At 48.0% G+C, this 15,635-nt stretch overlaps 1 protein-coding gene across 5 annotated transcripts in view; it reads right to left on the bottom strand.

Moving 5' to 3' along the window:
• FBXL18 (F-box and leucine rich repeat protein 18) overlaps positions 1 to 15,635 on the bottom strand; it is a 29,456-nt gene that overhangs the window by 12,196 nt on the left and 1,625 nt on the right. For 3 of the 5 annotated variants that reach the window (XR_003094154.1, XM_025204571.1, XM_006023953.3), the window contains exons 3-4: positions 12,690 to 14,227; positions 10,332 to 10,550 (exon numbers count right to left, since the gene is read on the bottom strand). Coding sequence is in view for 4 of the 5 variants with exons in the window: in XM_025204571.1 (XP_025060356.1) it covers positions 10,332 to 10,550; positions 12,690 to 14,227 (1,757 nt within the window). In the remaining variant the exon portion in view is untranslated. Of the gene's footprint in view, positions 1 to 21; positions 9,464 to 10,331; positions 10,551 to 12,689; positions 14,228 to 15,635 lie in introns of those variants that run through there. The other 2 variants (XM_025204570.1, XM_025204572.1) reach the window with 2 other exon arrangements.

The raw sequence follows: 15,635 nt of genomic DNA, 5'->3' as shown, positions 1-15,635 counted from the left end.
AAGATTGGCAAGTACCTAGCTTTTGTGGCTCTAAGATAGATCTAGTGAGCCCCTCCCATAAACAGGAGCTTGGTTATTTAGGCACTGCTTCCAGTACTACCTCATTTACAGCTGCCTTGGGGGCCTCTACCACTACTAACAAGCTACTTTGAGAAGCAGGTACCTCCAGGCTGCTGTGTCTAGGTTGCCTCTGCTACTTCCAAGCCGCTAGTTCACAGCCTCTGCACTGTGTCCCCCTCTTCCCCAAAGAGTTATGTAAAGCACTTCTCTCAGAACCTCCTTCTGCAGTGATGCCAAGAAGACCTGAGCCAATAGATAGCAGCTAAATGGAGAAGCATCCTGGTCAAATGAACAGTGAAAGTTAGATAAATAACTGAAAATACAATACAGTAGGTGAGTACAACCTGATATTTTCTCCTGCCACTCTCCCCGCAATATAGATGTCTCCTCCAAGCCTTCACTCCTACAGAGAAAGCCATGCAAGTAGACAAATGGCACTTGGGGGCAGGGGAGAATCTGCCCATGAACTTGGTAAAATTTCGGCCTTCTGCTATAAACTGCCCAAAGTAAGAAAAAACATCTGCCTATTCCTAGGCAAGTGCAACACCCAGCACAGCAAATCCCCACTGAGGTCTGGGTGCTAGCATAACCACAAGCAAGGTTGTTAGTCATAAGCAGCCTCTCCATGTGGCAATAAAAACAGAATCTAAATGGGTTTTCGCAATAAATGTGCTACTAAGACAACTTGGGGAAAAAAAAACAAACACGCTGCTTATAAATTCCAACTGTCAGGGAAGTGATGGAGACATTTTGGAAGAGGTCTGAACGGGAGCAGCCACAAAGATGGCCAGAATTAATCTCGGCTTTTTGCAACCTTTTTTCCAAAACGGTATGGTACTGTGAGCCTTGCAAGAGACCTATCGTAGCAAGTTTACGAGCATGGGAGGAATTATCAGGCAATGAAATGCACATGGTTCTCTCTTTCACACACCCCCTCTCCTCCAGTGCCCATTTCAAAACTGTGTTGAACAAGCAGCTGTCATAACACTGAACTGGGATTAGCAGTCCCCCAAACAGGCTCCTCTGCAGACTATATCCGAGAACTGCAAGAGTCCTCTGCCGGAAGGCAATTCCACTCTTGCTCCACCTGTCCAGGTGAGCCAGATTAAGTGAGAAGCACTTAGTGCAGTAACAAGAAAAGACCCCAGGCACAGGGTGGAGATGGAAAGCTGGGGAAGGGATTGAGTTAATGAGTTGCAGAATAGCTACCATAATCTCGAAGCCTCTTTACTTAGTCCACACCTGGATGGACTTCAAAACTAGCTCTACCTCTGGAAGGGTATAATGAAAGCCTGCAGGATAGATGGGGGGGAGGATGTGGATCGGCAGAGCCCAAAAGAGTTGCAGTTCTAGACATGAATCCCCGTCTTATTCCAAGGGACACAAGCCAAAGACACATTCACATGTTTCCTACAAGGATCTCCACATGTTTAATCAACAGCAAGTTTTCCATGCAGCTGACTATGTTGCAGTATGCATCTTTCACTCAGGGGTGATTGCTGGGATAACAAAAGGTGGATATTTTTTGTAGTAGCCACTGGTCTAATATGTGTAACCTCAAGCCAACAGAAGTCCAATGGTTCATTTTACAAGCAGGTTTCTGAAGAGGCTGCATTTCCAGATGAGCTCGTATATTTATGCTGGCTTCAGTAGCTGGCCACAGTCATCCATTGAGCTAACTGATGGGGAATGCACTTAAGGTTCATTTTGGCATCAGCAGAGGTATGACATGATGCTACGACTAGACCTACCACCCTGCAGGAGACAAAAGAAGAGGAATCGGACTTTGCCGCCTGCCCCACAACAGAATGGATGTGGACTGGGCACAGCAAGAGCATTTTCAAGGCAACAGCTTAGTAAACAACCTACCCACTGATCTCAGTTGCTTCCAATTGGGACATCAGGATCCAATGTGTAGGTCATGGAGAAAGCCAAAGGCAGGAAAAGTTGAGAGCACATCTGTATTTCAATCAGACTGCCTTGATTTTTGTAGGACAAGAGAGTCACTACCTGGAATTCATTACTTTAGACAAATACACACGTGTGCGTTCTCAAGATGTACTTGAGAAGACGGGACCAGATGAGCCCCTTAGAACTCAACAGGCTGAAGCTGGCAAAAGGGAAACAGAGACCAGGTCCAGTTTAGATGGTATTCACCAGCAAGTTAACAATAATCCAATTCATTTATTCACATTACAATAGCTCCCCCCGAGACAGTAATTAGGAAAACAGCCCTAACACACTACCTCCTTCTCTCTTGGTTCTAAGAAAGTGCTTTGAAAGGGCAGGGTGACACCCTGAAGTGAAATGAGTTTTCTTCTTCCGGAGATCTCAGGAGGAACTTTCACGTGATGTAACCGTCCCACTTTATGTAAGCTGGGACGGTCATCTAAAGATGGTAAATTTATAGAGGATGGGAGAGGTGTGTCACCAGGACTAGCACCCTCGCTGGGAATAGACCCACAAATTCAGGGCCCGGGTTGAGGGCAAAAGGAGAGAGAAGGCCATATCTAGTTCCAGGGCTGCACCATCAAAGAGTTTTGGACCCCTCCGTGCAGAGGAAGGAGTTAGCTGTAGCAGAGAGCCAGAAGTGCCTCCATTTGGGAGCAGGTGCTGACTCCATTAAGAATGAATCCCATTCCCATGGCACAGACTTTCCTTCTCCACACCTTCGTGGACAAACTGCACAGCGTGGACTCTTCCACATTCACATTGCCCCTGGAGCTCTTGTCTAGAATGAACACTAACTAACCAAGAAAGGGGAACTCAGCATAGCTGTAATTCTGCCCTATATAAAATTATTTCAGTTTTGTGCACTGTTCAGTCTCAACCCAACCCACTGGGCGTTCTGTTTTCATTGGAAGAGATGCTTGCGTCTTGGATTTAAACGTGGTTGAAGGCGGATGCCAACATACAAGCCCTGGCTTAGGATGTTCACGTTGCTGAAATGTGGCGTGGCAGAAGCTACAAAGAGCACCTGGAGCACTGGGGCATGCAGGATCTGCAGCCACAGATCAGAGTGGAGCAACCAAGGGTGATGAGCTGGAACGGCAGACGTGTCAGCTTTTGACACGACGTAGATGCACGTCTTTCTTCTTTCCAACATGGTCAAACACATTCAAGAAGGTCACTTCCAGCGTAGTGCATGGGTGCTACGAATTGCAAGCATGCTTCCCTCTTCCAACATTCTCCAAAAGACACAAGGTGACAACTTGTACAGAGCCCATGGGAACCAGAGAAATACCAACGAAGGTTATTCCCGAGGTGCCTTCTTCCGGGAGACCGAGTGCTCTGCTGACATCTCCTTGAGGAGGGGTTATGAAGCTGCACTGAAGACACTATATAAAAGCAGACCAGGTCCCCACTGCTGCTCTTGCTCTGGACCCCTGTGGGACATGAGCAATCAGCAGACTGCAGCTTCTCACCCCAGAGCACAAATTGCAGTCAAAGGCTTAAGAAGAAAAGCAACCGAGCTTCCTCAACGAAACAAGCCTCCATTTTCAGGGTACCTCTCAGCTGTGGTGCTTTTCTAGCAGGGTCTTTTCATACCCATGATGACATCCTAGGGACCCCTGTTGCTTTCATCATTTTAAATTCCCTTTAAAACCTCCAGCCTGAGACTGAGAAGCGTGGACAAGACTCTGGAAGTGCTAATACTTTTCCTAGGAAGGCAAGGATGGTCTGGTGTCTCGACAACACAGGGCATGGGATGCGTTATCCTCATCCCCTGAATGCAGGCAAGTGACATTGCTCAGTTTGGCCGATTCTTTGTTACTCCACGTGGGTGCTATAAGGCCTAGATGAAGAGTGCTTTGAGGCTCTGAAGTGTGAGCCACTGTGCCCGCCACGCTGCATACAGAACAGCCAAGTGCACATGGCCAGCGGGAGATGAAGAGGGAGAAACAGCAGGAACGATGCCAAAGCACCCAGCCCATAGGTCTTGGAGAAGTGCTCTGCCAGAACAAGCCAAAACACACTGGAAAGAGCCATTTCCTAACCGCCCCCAACAAGTGGAAAAGTTACTGCAATAATTGTTTAATTACGTTTATTTTTTTTATTTTGGAAACACATTAAAGCCATGGTTAATGCCTCAGCTCAGTCTCCTTCGCGCCCACACCCATTTACACAAAAAGAAACCAGGGCAGAGATTCCAGCAGGACTTGGCAGCTGGGAACGAGGAGATCATGCTGCGCAAGAGACGGAGATAGATCCACATTTGTGAGGAATGCATCCAAATGAGGCTATCCTCCAGGAAGGACTCCCCACCGAGTTCCTACCACGGCACACGTTCAAGTGGCGAGGAGGATGGGTTTGGGCAAGTCTCTGGAATGCGACCGAGAAGGGGATCGAGGAAACGTCCCCAAAAGAAAACAGTGAAAGTCCATCAGGAATGTACCTACACACCAGATGGATCGGATCCTCATCTCACTTGTGACCAAGGCAGGTGGGACTAATGAAGGTTCTCTCACCGCTCCCAAAACACAGTTGGATTTCACCAAACACTTCAACGAGACCTTGGGTAAGCTCACAAGGATGCACTTTGTTATTCAGCCTGGGACAGGCTGATTCAAGGGTTTCTAAGAGCAGGAAATGAGACAGACAACGAAAGCTGGAACCAGACTCTGATGATTCACTACACCAGGCTAACGATACATTAAGCCCTCTGTAATTGGAGGCAGGGGCCGAGTCCACAACATGCTTAGGCTAGTGAAGTGGGATTGGTAGCTAACGTGCCAACACTGGGTTTGCAGAGAAAGGCAATCTACAAGGAGGTAGTTTTTCAAGGTCAGAAGGAAGGAGAGGAGGTGGGGGGGAGGCAATAAGCTGCAAGTGATAATACCAGCTTTTTGCAATGTCAGTGCAATTGTGACAGCCAGGTGGGCCGTGCGGAAGGGGGAGGGGAGGATTCGAAAGAATTCAAAGAGGATTTTGTACTAGCTTACAGCCCTCCAAATCACCTCCCATCCCTGCCGGCTCCAGACCTCCAAGCCAGAGGTAACAGCCACAAGAAATCACTCAGAACTCAGGCCAGACTTTGAATTAAGGAAGAAGGATCCAGCAGGCCCCATCTGCACACTACGAAGCTGTTGACAAACTGGAGGCACTTTCAGAGAAGGGCGACTCTAATGGTTAACGAGGCGGAGGGCCAGCTTCCGAGCAGAGCAACAACTACACGGCTATAGCTAGACTAAGTGACAGCTAAGGGCAGAGTTGGGGGAGGGGGAATTGGATAATCATTTAGGGGTAGTTGCCACCACAAAGAAAAATAAAAAAAATTAGGATTAAATTAATCCTAATTAAACTGAAACACATTCATGGGAGCCGGTTGGAAAGCTATGACAGGAGTCGTTCCAAACAGGCAGCACGCCAACACCACCCTGCCCCAACAGGGATAGGAGCGGATAAGACAAGACGGTGCGTCTCTTCCCCCAACCTCCAGCTCTTGGATTTGCAGACAAGGAAGAGTGTGGTGTTGGGAGCAGTCAAATGGCAGCACTGGCTGATGCTAACTAAAGCTGTAAGCACGTGAAGTGCTGCACACAATCTCCACGGCCTCCCCCTGCAGATAATACAGGTCGGGAAGAGGTGGACTTGTCCAAGGTCACACGGCAAGTTAGTAGTAAAGCCAGGACTGAAAGCCAGGTGCACCTGGCCCCCACCCCTGCATTACAGCCCCTGGACCACCCTAGGGCTATTGTTGAGAATGCTTCTGTATAGCACTACTGCTACCCAGCAGCTTTCAATACAAGTAGCAAGCATCAGGGAACTGCAACAAGCATATCCTAGAGACACAGATAAGTGCCACACAGCACAATCACCACCCTCCATCAAGTACCTCCTCACCACACTGCGGCTGCTGCCGGCGTTCCAGCCCTGCGTCTCGATTTTGATCATGTTTCTATCCATCACAACTGAACTGCATTCCTTGACATTTTTTCCTTTACACAATAAGAATCCCTGGCGATTGCTCACTGACGGAGATTTGTTACGGCTGGTTTACTTTTTTGACCTGTTTCTACGGTGACTTTTCAGGGACTTTCCATAGGTTTCCACTGTTGTGTGCCTGAAATCACTGCTGCAATAGGCACTGTGTAAATACTTAAGCTTTTAGACCACTGCTAGTTACAAAGGAATAAACTTTAAAAAGAGAAAGAAAGAAAAAACCCTTAAGATTAATAAGATACTTGCCAAACATGTCATAACACAATCCTTCCTGAAATCTGTGCAAGCTCTATATGGTAAGGAGCTTCTCCTAGGCGTCTGTGAAGTATCATACCAACTAACAGTGCCATACAGGAGTATTATACAAGCTTTCTGGCGATGGAAGGAACAAGGCACATAGACAATCTGAATATTTAACAGGCAACCAGCAGGGACAGGGAATTGCATCTACTCTGGACCACGGTGCCATCTAGCGGACATTTATAAGAAACCTGCCAGTTCCTTTCCAAAAATAAAATAAAAAAAAGCTTGAAGCAAGCAATCCCTTAACAGGATAAGATTGTCTGGCAGTGCTGGTATTTGACAAATCAGCCATGGACAACTATTTAAAAAATTTCCAGAAAGAGTCACTGAAACAAATCCAGCAGAGAAGGATTTAGGTTTCACCTCCTGAGGAAAATATATTTGTTCCATAAAAGAATTGGTTTTGCTTGGATCTAAAAGCAGAGTTTGCTCTCCACTCACCAGCAATATTGACAGTATGTTTCTAGAATTAACACATGGAGCAGTTTGTGAAGGAACATCTATTTAAGTCAATTTAAACACCCATCTGGAGTGAAATATTTCGGTAGTGTATTTACGGTCTTATTAACATGCAAGTCAATAAAGGAAAATGTAGGTTTCTCGTCAGCCTCACTTGTTTCTTAGGTGCTTACAATGCTGCTCCCCCACAAATCCCCCATGATCGCAGAATCAGAGCACCTCACCTCCATTTCCCGTGGTCAGCCTGCCTGGGGACCCTCCAGGGGGTTGAGAAGTATCATCTTTAAACAGATGGGGGCATAGAAAGAACATCTGTGGCAGAGCTGAGAGTCCAACCTGGGTCCCCACATCCCAAACTAGTGCTGTAAACAGCAGATGACCCTTCCCTTCCTGGGAGCGCACTGTGTGCTGGAAACTGCTACCCCCCACCCTCCCCAAAACACACACCTGCATTTGCCCACGGCTCCTCTGCAACTCACAGGATGGTCTTATGACCATGCTACTTGCTGATGAGGGTTGCAGAGCAGTCCTGCCATGCCTATGCCTTGCCACTGCAGCTAATGCAGACTGCACCAGAGGGATTTACCAGTTTAAATGTGAAAGCAACTTCCCTGAAAGCTGATGCTTGCAAAAGTTTGAAGGAGCTGCTGCAAATTCCCCTGCCTGCAGCCTCAGGAAGTTCACCACAGAGTTCATGCCAGACAAAGTTGGGCTACCTGGGGCCCAGCCTCCAGCAGTGAAGTGACTAGCAGATAAAATGATGTCTCTTTCCACAGCCAATACTGGTCTGGGCTCCCCTCTAACCAGTCAGCTAGGGAGCTATGTTAAGAGTATCCCCATTTTATAGCTGAAGAGGAAGAACGTTCAAGCACTTAACTGAGGCCTTCAGCCCAGTCTCTGGCCTCCCCTCCCTGGGCTCTCTCTGCCAGAGAGGGAATTCTCCAGCTTCACAGCATGGAACACATTTTAGCATCTCATAGACAATAATCCTCCTCTTCTGCCTCCACTGATAGTCAACCAACAACCCCAGGACAGAGAAGTTGCATAGCAAAGTCATATCAGGAAAGGTGTTAAAGGAAGCTCACAAATTCAGCAGCCAAAATCAGAAAAGTGGCACTAAAGGATGCCAGGTTGCCCTCCCCAGATTTTGGGTGCCTGCTACTTCTGCGGATCAATGCCTTGGGGGGGGGGAAAATCACTGCACTAGATCATGTTTTCATACACTCCAAACTCCACAGGCTGCAGCAAGAGCCCCTCTCCAAGTTCAATACTGAGCCATAGCAGCTCTTCACTCCAAATCTTTAAAAAATGAGAAAAAATAAAGCTTTCTAGAGAGGTTGCCTCCCACATGCAAACAACCCTGGCCTGGCTCCTTCAACATGAGCAAAGTAATCTCCATAGCCAAGACAAGAAGTGGCTAATAGAGACTTAGGGCCCCAGAGGGAGGGAAGCAAACAAAGATGCTCAGCTTGGACACCCCCACTGCATCCCCACACACTCTAGCCATCACATCAGCTTCTTTTGCATGCATGCGGTAAATCATTCCAAGACAAAATTAGTGTTTCTCTGGAACATGGGTGTTCTACCTTGCATATTTGCTGCCCAAGCATTTCTTGCAATATCAGGACGTTAGATTGAGGGTACGTGACAAGCATGTCTCAGAAAGCTGCACTGCACAAACAAGCTCTCATCTAAGGTTCAGCCAGGAGCCAGCTAGCAGGAGAGCCTTCCTTTTTCATGGGTTTTACTGCCTCTCTATTTGCCCTTAGAGCAACAGATAAAATGCAGTCAAGAGAAAGTCAATTTCTGACCCCGTTTTGAGGCAAGCATGCACAAAGGGCAGGGATGAGATCGCAGGCAGTCACGTGGGTGAAGGGTTCACTGGTGTCGCGGCGCTCTGCTTACACATCACTTTCTGTATTTTGCCCATTGTATTTTATTGCTAGAGACAGTTGCATGAGAACGGGACCTTTGTTGCTTAGGAGAGCATCTGCTCCTGCTCCTTCTCCTCCTCCTGAAGTCATAATCTTATGTGACATCAAAATCATTTCCAGAGCCACCAATTATAAAGTCATAGAGGATTATGACTTCAGGTAGGGAATTAGCAACAGGAGCAGATGCTCTCCTTTTTAAAAACCCCCCCCCCAAAGATCCTGTTTTCATACAAACGTCCCTAATAATAAAAAGCAAAGGACGAAAAGAAGATGACAGGCAGAATGGTTGCTAAATATAAAACATTTTTTCATGTTTTTCCAGGAGAAAACAGCTGGTCTCTGGAAGTTTGCTGGGTTTTAATTATTAAGAGGTACAGAGCACATGGAAAAGGCATGGGCATGGAAGAGAAAAACAGGAGGGAAAGATTTGTAAAGAGGGTGAGAAGTACAGCACAGAAGAGTACTCAAAATTTGGCCAGAGCTGTAGTGACACCTTGAACAGGCCTGGGGAATGAGAGAAATGGGTCGGGGGGAAATTCAACGATCTCTCCAAAAAAAATCTCCACAGCACAGTGCCAAATTTGATCCCAGATGCTTTTACAAAACTGTAAAAACATATCTTTGACACATCACAGGGACTCCGATGACTCATTTACTCAGATGTTTCCAGCAACCACTATCCCGAAGGAGGAGGCAGGAATAAGCAGTCTTGTACATAGTTTGATAGGTAGCTAATACAGTCACAGGCTTCTCTGGATTTAATCCTAGGAAACAAGCCAAGTGGAATAAGTCAGTCTAAAGTGGACAAGGGGGCTGGAGCAATGCCTCAGCACAGTATTAATGCTGTTGGATTTGAAATTTTTATTACAGCCTAATAGAGGAGAGCAACAGTAGTTGACTAATAGCAAAGCAAAGGCCTGGTGGGGCAGAGTGGTGAGCAGGCAAACAAGAGATGCCGCAGAAAGACTGTTGAATGGGAAATATTTTGCAAGGTGGTCGCCACTCTGAGAAAGTTCCCAAACGCCAAGCTGAATTCAAAGCTATATTTTCTAATGCAGCTCACGGCTCACACACAAATGTTTCCCACCATGTGGGCTTCAGAATGCTGCAATGGGCGAGGCCAGATGGCTTTAAAAATGGCCAAACATGCAAAGGCTACACCAAAAAAAATAACCCTTAGACAATTAGAAGGCTTTGAACAGCTCTATTGGGGAACTTTCAGTTAGCAACGTTTACTTGTGATTAGAGGATGGTGAATGAATGTAGTCACTCATGGGAAAGGAGGAAAACCTCAAGGTCAAACATCCCCAGTGCTTAAAATGCCGCCAGATGTTTTGTTGACACAAAGCTGTCACTTGATTTATGATGTAACTGTATAATCAAAGCTTTGAATCCATCACGCGGGAGGAGGGGAGGAGGTTTAAACACACACAATACCTGGCAATGTCCCACTGATTGCCTCTTGCATTAGTAGGAGGCCAGTTTGAGCTCCAAAGAGTTACATTTCACCTACTAGCTTCTCAGGACACTATGCAGGCATGAGTTCTTCAAGACTGTGCCCACATGAACAAAGGAAGTGGAGGTAAACCTCAAAGGGCCCTGGAGCACCCCTCTCGTCTCCCCCACTCTCACCTCCGCACAATCGACTGCTGAAGATTTTTGCAAGCTGTAAGCGATTCCCCCGTAAACATGTGGCACATGATGACCTCAAGGCAGCTGGCCATGAATGACATCACTGCGTCAGACTGCAGAGTCCCATTCCGGGAGATGATACACAGCCGCTGGAGAGAAGAACAATGACTCAATGCCTGGAAGAACTGGGCATTAGCGCTGAAGTATGGCTGCTCTAGCCTGCAGGGAAGACAAAAAATAAGCCAATGGACAGACCTGCAGACACGATGCTTTAAGCCACGAGGGGACGTAGCACTCATGGGAAGCTGCAAGTGGAGCAAAGATTTTGCTGGTTCAACCACGTGCTGCTCCCTAGGGCTTGTTCTACAGTACAGACATGACATACAGGATAATTGGTGTTGGTACCACCTCACAAACCCCAGTGATGGGCCTAACTCAGTTCTCCTGCCTTTAGTGAGCTACTACCAATAAGCAGTTTGTGGGACAGCAAGAGGCAGAGCCACACCCCAGCTGGCTAACTGGCACCAGCTCAGTGGACAGGTGACCGGTCCGGAGCCCAACAAAGCTAGTCCCACCAGGGTGATGGGTTAGAGCAAGTACAAATGTTCTACAATGTTCACATGCCAACCAGCATCTCATGTCTCGTAGCTGGCAGGGTGAATACTTCCAAGTCCTCAAAGGCCAGAGCTGCTTCCCCCACCCCAGTGGATGCAGTTTTTATTCTCCCAGCCCTTTATTTTAATTACTTCATCCTGGGTGGAGAGCCGGCCTGGACTTAAGTAACGGAATTAAGCAGGCTGCAGCAAAGGAACCAGTCCAGAAAGCAACACGTCGATTGGGAGATTCACACCAAACAGGACCAAAACCAGCATCCTGCCCTGGGGTCACCCTCTGCTGTCCGTATCCAAGGTGGCAATGGCATTTGTGGGCACCAATCAGGTTCAGAAAGCTCTGGGTCTGGATTCCCGTATGATGGAAACTAGCTTCACTGCCAAAGGAGAGTGTCACAAGGAAGATGTGGCAGCTCAGGCCACATTTGTGACAGGACCTCAGCACAGCTGAAGTTCCACGCCCTGGTTCAGAGTCAGCTGCTGTGAGGAAGGTAATCCATTACAGAGTAACAAGAAGCCAACCCCCAATGGGATCATCTGTCTGGGTTCCTCTAGTATGTCAGAAGATCTGAACAGCATAATCCTATCTATTCCTAAATCGTGCTTTATAGAGTCCCAGCCTACAACTGCCCATCAGGTAACGGCTGGCAGTAATGGTGCTAGTGGCAAGCCATTTTATTCAACAGTTACCCAGAGAGTCTCTCATCTAAGGTGAGCAATACCTGGCTGCCAGGGAAGATCTTGCTTCTCGCTCAGTTTTACCCAGTTAACAAAAGTCACAGGGAGATCAGAACCTTGGCTGGGTTTTCAAAGCTTGTTCACCCTACCATGAACGATTCCCCTACAGACTGGCTCCCACCCCTCTTGATTTCCTGGATCCACCTCTTCAGTGGACAGGGAAGTGGCAGGAACACATGCTTGTAATACTCAGTTTTATTCACTAGGTGACAATGTTGCTTTGCAACATCACCTGACATTAGTTTTGATGGCTGGAGAAAAAGAGTACTGGGGAAGTCAGCTAAAGGCAGGCAAATCTATTGGAACTTATTTAAATGCTAGGTTTTGAATGTGTAGCAGCTCCCCCAGACACAAGCTTCTCAGAGGCCGTTACGAAAATTCTCTCTCAAGAAAACTCGTCTCCTGTGGCGATCCTTTTATATACAGCCTCCCCTAATACATCCTTCCAAACAGGCCCTCCTGAAGGCTGGCACCCCACAACCCAGATGTCTGGGTGCCATCCTCACTCCAGGCCAAATCCTGCTATTCCTAAAGATTACAAACAGTTCTTTGGAAGATGATTGGCTTCTGGAAAGCCAAGCTGCCCTCCTCCTGGCACTGCCCAGACTGCACTGCTCCATAGGGAGTACATGCCATCCAGGGAAATCACCAAACACAACCAGGTTGTTTAAGCAAGAATGGTTCTTGGCACCCAAGTACCCTCTACAGGGCTCATACAGTCTCTCACAGCCATGTTTGTGGAGCTCCCATCATGTCACTTCTACGATTACTGTTCAATTACAGTAATGTCTCAGGGGAGAGATAAAGAGAGACCTCCAGGACAACACAGAACATTCCCACCCTCCACAATCCTGCTGCTCGGGAGAAACTGAATCTTAGCCTTCTCAGGGAGCTGCCTGCCTTTGGAGGGAAAGCTCCCATCTTGTAATTTCCCTGTAGGTTCCCTTAAATTACTACAAACGTCATTAGACACCCATGAACACACTGAAGAGGATGTGCAGCCCCTCACCTGAGATCTCTTAAGTGCTTGCAGTACTTCAGCATGTCCATGAAGGCATGCAGATAGACCACCTTCCCCATCATGCCCAAGTTGGCCAAGGAGAGCGTCCGCAGATGCTGGCACTGTGCTCCAATCCTAATGAGCCCAGACCCAGTGAGGATGTTGGGCAGCTGGGCTAAGGTGAGGTTTCGCAAATAGGTCAACTGGCTAATGGCAGCTACCTCTGCATCCCCCACGTGCTGAGCCCGGCTGCAGGCAGGGAGCGAGTTCCGAATGGCCGGCTCATTCCGGGGCATGGCAGAGGAGAAGTTGGACCCAATCAGTTCCAAGCTTTCCAAAAGCAGCAGGCTCTCCAGCAGAGTCCAAAACACCGAGGTCTGCGGCTTTGCGTGACCCTGCTCCACACTCCTGGAGTAAGTCTGCACCCCAACACGGGCTTTCTTTCCAAACCCTTGGGGCAACATATTAGTCACCGACTGCATGGGGGGTTTGTCTGCATTCGCGGCCCCATCTGTGATGGAGCACACTGGCAGTGCCAAAGACAGCAGGTGTTTCAGTCGTGCCAGGAGCTGGCACAAATGCTTGCCCAGGTTCTCTGAGCTGTGATGGTGAGCAGCAGAAAGGTTCAGGTGTCTCAGATTGCAGCAAGACACCACCAGACTTTCCAGGATGCTGCTGTCAATATCGTCTTCTGCTTTGCGGAAAAAGGAGTCCGGAGCCAGACAGTGAATGCAGCCACTGAGATTCAGACTGGTCAAGCTTTTGAGGTCCTTCCCACCATTAATGACTTTCTGGACCAGACCAGAGAGGGTACAGCGGCTGAAGCTGAAGTAGAAAGGGTTGTTGAACTTCACGTGCTGTAGGAGGCTGAAGCCATTAAGCCAGGATTTGGGCAGTTGCAAGGCATCTAGACAAACATTTCGAGCCATGGAGTCCAAGAGATTTTTGGTGGCTCCAGTCTCTGCAAAACTGCCAGGAGCAGAAATGAGGAAGACATGAAGGTTCTCCGGAGTCCTGTCGCTTAACACTGCCAGGTACAGTCTCACCACCTCCTGATTGACATAGCCAGGGGCCAGCCTAGCATAGAAGACGCGGAGGTTCTGATAATGGGGGACATTGCTCTCACCCACCATCAGCTGGCCAGACAGAATAAACCCTTCTCGGGATCGGTCCAGGATCTCGAAATAGAGCAGCAGCTTCTCAAGGCTGGTGCAGCAGGGGACCACACCATATGAAGGCGTGTACAGGGTCTGCTTGAGCTCCAAGACCCGGCTGAGCGTGGCTTTGCATTCAGTGCTCAGCTGACTGGCATCAAAACCAGGGTTCACGTCAATCGCCAGCGAGCGCAGGTTCTGAAGGACAGAGAGCATCTTAGAGAGGCGGAGGGAGGTCAGGTGGCACCCAGACAAGTTCAGTTTCACCAGGTTTTTGCAGCGTAGCACATGGTCAATAGTGGAGCTGGGCAGCCAGTAACAACCAGCCATGTTCAGCTGGAGGATCTCCTTCCCAATCTCCTTCAGTAGCTGCTTCACTTTGTCTTTGCTCACCTGCATTCAAGCAAAACCAACCTCAGGAATATTCTACTGCATGCTTAATTATACCTACTTATTTCTACCCCAGGGTCTCCCACCTCAGAATGGGGATAATGGCACTTGCCTCTGCTAGAGTTTTCTGAGGCCTCTGGATGAACACAAACAGTACAGCCCTTTCTCTACAAGCCCTGCCTACTTGCCCCTGCTCAGATACTCAATAGACAGCAACTGGCAATAGTAGGTGGCTTGGGAACAGCCTGAAGCAGACCTGCACCAGAGACGAAGCATGAGCTCTGATGTATTACACTGTTATTACTGCTGGCAGTCTGCTTTACCCACCACACTTTGGCTATAGAAGGTGATAATTCATTCAGCGTTCAGCTGATCTGATCAGCATTGCTGATTCTGGGGCTAAATTTAAAGGTGCTAGGTGACAGTGACCTCAGTAGAAGTGGAGGGTATTCACCACTCCTAAGCATGAACCTCTTCTCCCTGCGCACCCCTGCAGCAGGTTGGTGCATCTGTGCAAGGGCTTGGACTGATCAAGGAACAGCTACTACCACTTGGCAGATCATTTCAAATGAGATATACTGTGCCTTTCCCCCCTCGCCTACAGACAGAGTCAACTGAAAAGCCAACTTCATCTGCAGGCTGTTCTTTAGCTTTATGATCTATTGTTACAGCACTTGAGAATGTTTCTCACTAAGTGTCTGCCGTGGTCTAGATCTGTGCACGACAGCATCTCCTGTATATTTTCCTGTTTGGATAGGCCTTTTCATGAAGCAAAGGAAAAATTGTTTCACAGCAATGATCACAGGCAGGCAGAGGCAATCAAAGCTATGTTTTCGCTGTCAGTTTCCATCCCGTCACTGTCCTTTTAGTCTCTCACCTCCTGGTATTTTATAAGATCTAGGGTACCTTTTTTTCCAACTAAGTGGTCTGGTACACAGCTGATCAGTGATGATACAAAAGAGCCCTATTGCTATTTCTAGTTAAGGATATAAAACACTGCTATCCATGAAGTCAAACAGAAAGCCAGTGTCATGACACTGCCTCTCTGCACTACTTCCTGAACCACAGGACACTAGATATCCAGAGCAGCCTTACTCACCACCTTAGCTCTGAAAAAAAGCTTAGGACCAGTGGGATAACACTACATCTATGCCTTTCAGTTCATAAATGGCAGTCAGTCTGTCTTCATACCGTACAGATGTTGCCCAGTCTGGCAACGTGATAGTGTTCTCATGCCCTCCACAAACTGAGCACCAAGAGGGCTTCTCTTCCACCTGCTACTGCCCAGTCTGACCATCAAAAAAAGCTTCCCCCACCTGCTATACCGCCCAGTCTGACCATCAAAAAAAGCTTCCCCCACCTGCTATACCGCCCAGTCTGACCATCAAAAAAAGCTCCCCCCGCCTGCTAT

Source organism: Alligator sinensis, unplaced genomic scaffold (genome assembly GCF_000455745.1).
Source record: "Alligator sinensis unplaced genomic scaffold, ASM45574v1 scaffold402_1, whole genome shotgun sequence".
Lineage (NCBI taxonomy): Eukaryota > Metazoa > Chordata > Crocodylia > Alligatoridae > Alligator > Alligator sinensis.
This window is presented reverse-complemented; position numbering and strand designations above follow the sequence as displayed.